Raw genomic sequence first — 11,484 nt, 5'->3', positions numbered from 1 at the left:
GATGCTGATTTGGTCATTTTAGTATTACAGGAGTTAATCCCAAAGTAAGAAGATTCTTCAATTACTACGACTGCGTCAATTAAACAATGCAGTGTTTGTTAAACTTAACAAGGCAACATTAAATATGTTACGAATTTGCAGAGCCTGACATTGCCTGGGGTAAGTTATAAACCACTTGGAACATGTGCCCCTTTGATTTAAATAATTTATCATTTTTTGTGATTGGTTAGCATGAAATTGACCTTTTTGTTTAGGAATGAGACATGATGTATGTATAGTTTTACGATGTTTTATTAATATTGATATTTTGTCTAGTTACCTACTCTGAGGACAATTAGGGGAACTCATTACAAACGATGGTATGGCAAATTAGTATCATAACGTCGTACACCTCTAGTCATTAATGCTATAATACAGAAGTCCTCAAGAACATAATGTATTTGTATGGAGGTGTTGTACATGAGATCTTTACTGTGGGACCCCATGTTTAAACAAGTGAACAATTTCTTGTGGCCATTTAAGTTAAGCAATCCTAAGGTGTGTTGTTTAATTATGGGTGTGGTTACTTTAAGAACTCGCCCTTGTATTGCTTACAATAGTAGCAAAGTTGATTGTAATTAGCCTGAGTCTTTTTATGTAGGGTGGTTGGCGCAAAAAGACGACTCATTTTATTGAAGGTGGTGACCATGGTAACCGTGAACATCTCATAAACCAGCTAGTTCAGAAATGATAAACACTGGTGTTGTTTATATGTCAACAACGTGTTTGGGAGTGGATCAATTTGAAATATTGATTTTAAATGGAAAATAGTCAAAATACTCGAAACATTACTCAATAATAAAACTAAAGAACTACTAATAAATTACATAAAAAAGTTGTTTGCTGACTGCTACTCAAGTTTGTCACAATATTTACTCTGTTGTTTTTTGAGAGGTGGTGTTGGTAAGTTGAGTTGTAGAGGATCATGAAGACGTTGGATTTCAACCCTCTACTTTTTGAGATAGTGTCCTGAGATGATTATACCTGTAAGAAATGGACGACAACCAAATGAGTATTCTGGAATCCATTGGTTCAGCAATGATAATATATTAACACAACAACTATATAGAATTGCATGCCACAATAGAGGAAGTTAACAAGTACAAGTGTCATTTAAATCTACTTCTTTTCCATATCAAAGTTTTTGCTCTTGGCTGCAGCATATAAAAACTTCAAGTTTTGTCTATCATACCATCTGGATACACATAGTCCTAGTGTAATAATATAGTACACTACTTTGTCAAACCAGTTTGATAACTTGACAAACCTGTCTGTTACCACAAAGTATGCAAAGCACAAAATGCTAGTGGAAAATGTCACAAGGTCATTGATAGGTTTCCATAAGATCCCAGGAATAATTGACAAATGTTCAGACGACCAAGAACCCAGCTTGAGCAACACATATATGCTAATAGACACCAGTCTGACAATAGTAGTACGTCGAGGTACTCTTTGCCATCATTTGTTCACACTCTGCTTCAATAGGAGCTAGTTCAGCACGTAACTGCTCTAACTGACCACGTAATTCTCTCTCCTTTGCCAACTAAAGAGAAGAAAATAGTAGTTTAAAATGTTGCCATGTTTACAACTTACGGATAACAAGGTTCTCTTTTTCCAGACAATGTTTATTATAACTAAAATTTGTTAGTGTTCAATTTTAATGTGTAGTGTATTTTGGAATAAAAACACAAACAATGTTTTCATGTTAAAGGTTTCAGTAACAAGATTACCACTTGTACTGATTTAGTGTGTCATATATATAGTAACATTAGTGGTCATCTAGTAACATTCTGGGTCGTATATTAGTGAACATTAGTGGGTCATCCTAGTAACATTACTGGGTCATATATATAGTAACCATTAGTGGTCCATCTTAGTCATATAACTGGTCTCATATATAGAGTAACATTACTGAGTCATATATATAGTAACATTACTGGTCATAATATAGTACCATTATGGGTCATATATATATTACATTACTGGGTCATATATATAGTAACATTACTGTGTCATATATATAGTACTCATTGGCTCCATCTAGTAACATTACTGGGTCATATATATAGTAACATTAGTGGGTCATATTATAGTAACATTAGTGGGTCATATATTCTAACATAGTGGGTCCTATATATAGTAACATTAGTGGGTCATCTATTAACATAACTGGGTCATATATCTAGTAACATTATGGGTCATCTAGTAACATAACTGATTCATATACTATATTGGTAAGGATTTAGTAATAAGTATAGTTTACCTGTGTCTGTCTACATTAATTGAATATAGTTTTGTGTATCATGTTTCTTTGCATCAGACAATGACTTCCTCCATCCAATGGAACACTGAAGACAGAATGGATGGGACATATGAATAGTTGGATGAATGTCACAGATAGACAGATATATGAATGGATAATGGATATTACTACCTTCCTCTGGTATCTGAATTCTATGTCGTATATCATTGATTTCAATATCAAGGTCACCTTGTAACAAGATATCAAGACCAGTTGACTGTGAGAGATCCGTTGTCCACTAGTAGAATACACATTGACACGATCAATGCCACGATCCTCAGACTAAAGGAAAAAGAAAATGTTTCCGTGTTTATTACATACTAGATATTATTAAGATTTACAAATGAAGTCTCTATATATGTCTTCATAGTACTTATTGGTGTCGCATAATAATAGGGGTGTTACCTTTATGTCTCCCAAGAGTGTTCCCACTGTCTGCAAATGGGGTCTAAGTGTAAACTCGCCTACTTCTCGACGTGAGGGGAGTGGCAATGAGAGAACAGAAAACCCCATGACGGAGATGTACCTGGACTGAATAGAGAGTAGCCAATAACAGAAAATAAAGAACAACAACCACATTTAGTTGTAATATATTTAGGATGACTATTAAGATAAATAATTCGAATCTTTTAATATCAGGGTTCATTATTTATTACATTGAATGGGTTCTACTCACCCCGAGTCTCCATATCCATTGGAGTACAGTCTTATTGCTTGCCATGAATGCCTGCCATGTTTGTCGGCCATATAATAGAGTGGGAGACTGAGTTTGGTCGATGCGATGAAAATAATACACCTTCTACTAGCAGCCATTTTCACAGTCATTGAACCAGTAAACTCCGTTCACATTTGTTTTTTAGGTTATTAGGAATGAACAGAATAGTAAGTTTCAGAGCTCTCCAGAGACTTCATCCTTGCTCAGAGCTGGAGAGAAGATGGCCTGGTACGTTAAATAAACAATATCAACACTGCTTGTTTACACAAATCCCATCTTATACGGTAATGGTAAGAAAGATAATCATGTTTAATGAATATCTTTCATGTTCTCTCTGTATATGAACGCATTTCTCAAGTCTTCAATTCTTTTTATGCACTCCCTTTTTTAGTGTTTTGTTTGGATTTAATCATCCATTACACCAAAGATTATTAACAACTAGTCAAACCTGTTTGTCAACCAGTCAATCAAGTCAAACTGGTGAAAACAGGCTATCACGAGAACCCTCTGCTGAAACCAGACATCGAGCAAGAATGTATAGCATAGCAGCTGGTAAGGTGGGAAGAAGGAGACTTCAATGGTTAAAGATGTCATGGACTGATTCCTATATTTTTCATTCTCAGGTGCCGCATGTGCATTTTTTGGAGCCAGTTACATACTTTATTTACAACTTCGAGGGGAGAGCTGACGAGGTGCATCTGATGAGCAAACAGAGGATAGTGAGGGAGAGAATAAAGAGGAAGAAAGTGAAGAACCCAAGGAAAAAGAACATGTCAGTTTTCATGATCGTTCTGTAATGGCTATGAAGATAGGATCAGAGCATACATACTCCTGATAAGATATTTCGATATTTTGCTACTCTTAGAGTAAAGGAGGTTAGCTTTATAACCATAATCTACATTAATAAATTATTTTTAATTAGAGGATGGGTCTCGTAATATTTACATGACCCCTAAAGACTTCATACGAAGTATTACACCTGGAATGATGCAACCACAAGAATGGGGTCTAGATTTGTATAGGACTGTCACTATGGACGTAAGAAATAATTAATAATTGACTAATGAATTACTTATTTACATAATGGATTACTCACTAACATTAATGTTTTTTTAAGACTGTAGTTAAAGAAGGTTTGGGACAAGTAGAAGATCCTAACAGCGTCTTCATATAGATTAGGACATCAAGGTCTCATCTCCTTTTCTGATTTTCTCTTTCTTCTCACTATCTTGGCAAGTATGTTGCCATAGCAACCAATCCAATTGTTCATTAAGAGTGTTTTTTAGCTCCTATGAAAAACTTTGAATTAGCTTTCAAGATGTTTGATCTCAACGTGATGGAGAGGTTGAGTTTGAAAGAATTTGAGACAGTTCGAGCAGTTTTACGTAATTCTACTGCCATGGGTTCTAGACATCGTGATCATGTGATCAATGGTAAGATGGATGTATGAATAGATAAATGGGATAAATGGATGGATGGACAATAGCAAATGGATCCTTTTTCCTGTAGGTAATGTTGCTAGTTCAGTGGGTGGAGCTTTAGCTGAGCACTTCTTTGGTCCTAACAAAGACCAAAAACTCACAATAGATCAGTTCCAAGAATTCCATTCTCGCCTCAATACAGAGATATTACAAATGGAGGTATGTATGTAGTCAACAATAGTAGATATGACTTGTTCTTATATCTAGTTTTACAGGTTAAACCTGTTGATGATCATATTACTGAAAGAGACTTTGCTCGTATGTGCTATCACATGCTTCAATCAGTGATCAGAAGAAGAAACAGATGATAAGAAGGGCAAGAAAGAAATATGGTCGTGAAGCAAATCCAGTAAGTCGTAAATAATAGACACACCTCTTTGAAAAAACTAACTGTTGTCTGTGACAGGGGATATCAATGGATGAAGTAAAGTTGTTGATGAATTGATGGGCTCTTTACCAGATATTGATACTGCTCTAGGAATGTATTATGCTGCAGGAGCTTCTATTACTCCAGGTTATCTCATTGGGTCTTGTGTGTTGATTGACTCTCACTCTCTCTCTCTCTCTCTCCTCTCTCTCTCTCTCTCTCTCTCTCTCCCTCCTCCCCTCCCTCCCCCCTCCCCCCCGGACGCACCGAAAGCGCCCTCCCTCCCTCCCTCCCCCCCCCCCCCCCCCCCCCCCCCCTCTCTCTCTCTCTCTCTCTCTCTCTCTCTCTCTAACAGCTGAACTAAGCAAGCATGTAAAGCAGTTACTGGGTTAACAATCAGTGATCATCTTCTTGATGTCCTTTTTACATTATTTGATGAAAACAGTTAGTTATACAACTAATACACTAAACATATCATAATTTTATAGATGATGGAGAATTAAGTAAAAAAGAATTTGTTCATGTTTTTAAAATCTAGAAACTCCAGAGGACTACAAAAGGTAAGAAATATGACCTCTATGAAAATGTTCATTTTGTCTGCCCTCTGTGTAGTATTGTTCTAAGTATCTGTTTCTACTTATCACATATTGTTCATTGAAACTAAAATATATTAAATATTCATGTAGTAACTGCATAAATATGTCTCATTTATTGTATTCCATTTTGTAGCCTCGTGAACTGGGATTTGCTAAACTTGTTAATTCTGTTCTAGCCTGTAGTAAACAAATCTATCAAAAATCAACTTGGCATTGAATCCTGACCTTTTATTAAACAAATTATTTAATAGTTGCCTGAACCACAGTAGTTACTGAGCTTAATAATTACATTTTTCATTATAATTTTTAGTATATAAATTTTATGAACAATTATTGAAATTTTAAAGTGTCTTGGAAGCAATTGGACATATATATATATATATATATATATATATAGTTTGATTTCCTCAGTAGATAGTGAGAGTATGTGATAACATGTAAAAACATCCATATAGCCAACAGTGATAATATATGATCAAGTTTCTTATGATTGTTATTATATGGCTAATAAGTATTGTACAATTTAAAAGAAGATATTTGGTTCCTTTCAGTATATGTTTATTGATGTGACGTAACTTACAATATAACTATATATAAAAGCCAATTAACTATTTATTAATAACCAATGATACTAAGTGTAGTATCATTGAGTGTTAAAAATACCACCTAATACCATCTGTGTCCAAATTTGTTTCAAAAGGGACACTTTATCATTGACTGTCCAATGGTAATATACTATCCTGTGGGTCTAGACTCCTCATTATGATTCATAAATGTTAGAGGGTCTCTCATGTAAAGAGGCAAGACACCATATCAAATAATAAAAAGATGTTTTGGAGAATTTACATGTTTTAAATGTCAAAGAACGTTATGTCCAATGATAGTTGGATTATATCACCTAGCACACAAGATAGGATTTCAATCTGTATTATCTCATTATCCTCATCATCAACATCCGCTTAAGAGTCCTGGTGGTCTAGCGTGTGAATGATCAAAACAAGAACATTTAATGGAATTGTAATAAGTGTCAAGACCCTGAGCTCGTACTGTTGTAGATACCATAGAAAAACTCGTCACTACCAAATACTGTTGTAAAAATATAAAAATAGTTTTAGTCATAACTTTTGAGTGTAAGTTGTGATCATAAATATTATTATATAAGTAACTATAAAATGTAAAATAAAATAGAACTTCAAGCTAGATTGTATTGTTTAATTTAATATAACTTCAGATGTATATGTACTCAATTTGATAATAGATAATAAGTCTAATAGTTTGATGTATAATAATTAAAATTTTGTTTTGAAGTGAATTTAATGTAATATCATATAAATTTAACCAACATAAGCACTAAACTCACCAACTGAACTGAACACCTTCTATTATGTAGTCTGTTCTGCTTTGTTTTTTTTTCACCTGAAAGATAGCTTGACTCAAACTCGTCTGGCAATATAGTCTTGAATTCTCAATCTTATTCAAATTCATATATAGTATAATCATCAGCTGCACACTGACTACTTGTACCAGACTATATCGGTAAATTAACTAAGTAAATTAAGGAACATTTAATGAAATTGTGTAGCAAAAGTCAAGAACCTCTTTTAGTTACAGAAGTGTAAGTCCTCCTTCCAATTAAACTTTTATTTCAAAATATTCATCAAATTTCACTCATGAATTCATGTACAAACAAACTATCATAAACAAAAAATGCAAGCAAAATAATGGTTATGTTGTAATTGATAACAACACTATCATGGAAGGGAGCTTGACATAGATCTTCTGCATACATACTTTTGTCTAAGCAGTCAATAACAACTCGTTTCCTCATTCTTTGATGTTTTGTCATAAGCACGGACTGGATTTCAGTTAAGACTGAAATCAAATGTCAGGTATAAGTCACGATCTGTTCCTTTTGATATATACTGGTGATGGTAGAGATAATAGAAGCAAGAACTTTGACTCCAGTTTTAAAGTGCCATTTGGATTACGAGTGTAGAAGAGATTGGATCCTCAGAAGATATAAGAGTAAATTCTACACTTGTTTGATTTGGTTCTAGTGGTTGGTAAATGTTGCCGTTTTCACCATGTTTGATAGAATGATTTCTCTTTACTATCACTAAGGGACTAAATAAATGAGAACAACTAAACCTCCATTTGCGTTTCGTTTTTTTATAGTCCTGGACTATGTATTGCTGGATTAAAAGTAGTCACTGCCTCTGTGCCATATGTTGCATCAGCTACACGAGATTTTAATTACTTCAGGCATGTTTTGCGATATTGGAAGGCCCCTTTGACAACAGCTAGATGGGCATTTTTAGGCACAATAATTTGAAATTGATTTAGACCATAGTCATGATCTAACTTTGTCTTCAGTGAGTGATAAATGTACTGACATCCTCCAAAACCACCTACTAAGTAAATGATATCAATTCAATTATTGAGTCTGCGTAAGACTTTAGAAAGGCTCTTGAGTGTCATAGACACTGACGAATGAAAAACCATTTCATTCTTGTGTATTGAATGTTTAGTTCTTTCTTTTGAGTTCAATACGTCTGTCATTCTGCATATGAAGCTCATGAATCCCCTTTTCTATTGACTCTTGTAAAAGGAATAAAATGATCTGTAATTGAACACGAAATACTTTACTATTTCATCTAAATTCTCTGGGTTTTGTTGAATGAACTTTGTTTAAATACGTCTGACCAACTCTTTCTTCCTTGTTTCAAACTCCTCATAGACTATATGACGAATATCCATCCAACGTTCTATATTTGTTGCTTTGTCACCATTACTAAGATATGTTTGAAAACCTGGATCATTCACCAGCTGAGCTAGAAATAACTGAATTCTTATTTACACAGCAAAGCCTCCTGCCATATTTCCTCTGGTGGAGTCAAAACTTCAATTCCACCTTCTGATGTTTGACCATGTGCTGAAATATCAGCTTTCCACCTCCTATATCAATGACAATATAACGTTTTGATTGTAGAGCATCATGTTGAGAAGCACAGTACTCAGTGACATCTTTGAACACATAGTAACGGACAATGAAATGAAGCTGCCTCTGGTTCCAAAGCCAATGACAGTTGTTCAGGACATTCTATTTCCAAGGGCTCTAAATGTCTTATACCAGCCATAATATATGCTGTAGATTGTGCATCCCACAAAGACCAGCCTATACAGACATACAAAATATATATATATATAATTATATATAATGTATTTGTATATGAGCAAATCAAGTATATAGTGAGCAGGCACAGTTCACAAAAGAGTCAATTAAGCACAAGCATTACAATATTAATAAACATGATCAGTCATTGGTTGTTTTAACTAATTATTTGTCACAATAATTGACAAACATTATTCCTTTGAGTATATGACTCTTTACATAAGGGAAATTTATGATAAGGAGAGAAATTAGATTTGTACACTCCCTCATCAATACAATGTAACTTAGCGTACGTTTGTTTAAATAAATTTGTGTATAATGTTATACACAACATGTTCTAGATAACAACAAAACAAAATGACAATACATACATGTATAATTAATAGATCTGTATATCCATCCAGCTAATGTAGGCACTGTCAAAATTGATTGTTTAGTCAATATCTGATAGTCTAATAAAAAGTTACGATGTTTCGTTTTAGTTATATATATATATATAATATATATATTAATATATATAAATAAGTATTGTATGTGAAAGTTATGATAAGGGACAATCAGATTGTACACTCCCTCGTTGATACAGTGTAACATAGTGTGCGTTTGTTGAAATAAAGTTGGGTAGAATGTTATATACAACTTTATATAATGCAGACATCGTACATGCATTATGAAGGATCCAGTATATCTTAAGTGTTTTGCAACAGTTGTCAATGAAAAAAGCATATCTCTCAAAAAGGCAATCATGGTAGAGTAATAATTTAGTAACAAGGAGCTATATTATCAAATACTATTATTAAATTAATATTATTAATGTTATCAATATTATTATTATAGTTATATATATTATCAACATGATAGGCAGTTGGATTTTCATATGTACACACACACACACACACACACATGTTATAATTAGTCTGGATTTACTGTCTTACACTATTATCACTAGTGGCATTTAATTAAAACACTCATTACGACAAATTTATGTTCTAATAAACTGCTTCAAAGTACTTCATAGCACTTAAAAAGCTATATATATTATAAGCTTTAACTGGCTAGGCAAATGCTTCGTCTCTAATTGTTAGATAGTTTGTTAGCCTGCACACCCAATCCCTTATCCATAATCATGACTAGAATGAAGGATGTTTCATGTTTAGTCATAGGGATTGGATCTGGCTTGCAAGACTATGTTACACATGTACTTTAAAGGTTCTTGCAAATGTCTACTTAAATTTCTAACTATAGGACATATTTAGGTGGTCATTTTGTATAGATGACTAAGGCAAACTTCGAATTCATTCAGTTATAAGATTGGAAAACTTTCAGATAAATTTCAGGTCTCATGTCTTACTTGATATACAGGTTTAAAGTCAGCTGGACAGATATACAGATCCATTGACTGTATGTATTATCATTTGTAGTTATCAAAGAATCTGCTAACCAAAATTACATCTCACTTCTAATTTTCTTTCAAATTTCTCACTCTCCAAGCATGCAACTCTCACATCTTATTTATTATACACTGTTAAAATAAACTGGTATTTTTATGCAATTTGTGGACAATTTTGATTGAATGCATCACTACAACATATTGTGAAAATATGAAATCTATAGCATAGTTCTAACAATTATCTACATGAACACTGTAAAAAATGATTGGTTGATTTAACCATTATTTGGTTATATAGGTTGCAATTACAAACTTATTTTTGCTAGAAAAGTAAGCATAATACTGTTTTCATTACTAATGTCCCTACTGTTTATGTAGCTACATAACCAATAATTTCATAGTACATTAGTATCAAAGTAGTATTAAGGTTACTTTTTACATATGCAACCCACATAACCATGTATTGGTTAAATTAACTAATCAATTTTTACAGTGAATAGTCAATTCCATAGTACATTATAATCTGGTAGTAATGCATTTACCTGATAAGCTGCTTCTCTCATCATTTGTTTTCCAGAAGCATTCCAAATAGCTGGTACTGTGATTACCCAATGAAATCAGTAGCTTGTACAGGGATATTGAGCATTTGAAAACATCTTTCAAATTCATTTTTAAGATATTGTAGAAAAAGTGCTATCACATCACGAAGAAAAAACATCTTCCCAGTTGTGTCTGGTATCTTAGTGTCCGGCAGATTCTCTGTATATAAGAAGTTAATAAATGATGTCTCTTCTTTGTTTGTGATCTCTTGCTACAATCTTTATAGCTAGCATGACCAAATACTTTGTAGTTATGTAAACAGCTGAGTAATAATTATGGTTGTGCACATGCTGGGACATGTTCCATAGACTAGACTAATTTACTTGGCATACTAATTTAATAGTGTTATCATTTCAATTAAGTTGGTTGTTTTCTCATCAATTATTTCTGCCAATTAATTAACTTTTATTGTATGGAGGGTCTGCAATCAGCTAATCATTTATTGTAATTTAAATATGTATATCCCCATGTTTGCTTTTTAATTACAATACCATATAGTAGGTAATCTGGAATGAGAAAATATTAGCAAATGACTTGTTCCGGCTACTCTATCCCTTAATTAAAAATATTGGGGATAAAATTTTGGTAATGAAACACAATTCACCGAATTTGCTACTGGTACTATTTTAAATATTTTTAACCTTTCAAATATTTTATCTCTCCAAAATTACTTGCTATATAACATTGACTCTATATATTAATTGAAGGCTCAATATTTGAATTACAGATTTTCATACCTCATTTGGTCCCAGTGCTAACTTGATCCGTTCAAATAAGTGGTACTTAAGTTGTTCATCTGGGTCCATTGTTTGATACTCCCTT

General features: G+C 33.3%; 1 protein-coding gene across 1 annotated transcript; it reads left to right on the top strand.

Annotated features, from left to right (window-relative positions):
* Positions 1-24: 24 nt before the first annotated feature.
* On the top strand, positions 25-730 carry LOC121366326 (60S ribosomal protein L7-like; the record flags this gene model as incomplete). Its single annotated transcript, XM_041490816.1, is given in 5 exon segments — positions 25-44; positions 46-136; positions 138-159; positions 497-537; positions 641-730. Coding segments are annotated over 5 exon segments (264 nt in total), but the record flags the coding sequence as incomplete, so codon positions are not given.
* Positions 731-11,484: the final 10,754 nt, after the last annotated feature.

The sequence above is a fragment of the Gigantopelta aegis genome, unplaced genomic scaffold (assembly GCF_016097555.1).
Source record: "Gigantopelta aegis isolate Gae_Host unplaced genomic scaffold, Gae_host_genome ctg5321_pilon_pilon, whole genome shotgun sequence".
In the NCBI taxonomy this organism is placed as follows: domain Eukaryota; kingdom Metazoa; phylum Mollusca; class Gastropoda; order Neomphalida; family Peltospiridae; genus Gigantopelta; species Gigantopelta aegis.
Note: the sequence above shows the minus strand (reverse complement) of the source record. Positions and strands in the feature narration are given on the sequence as shown.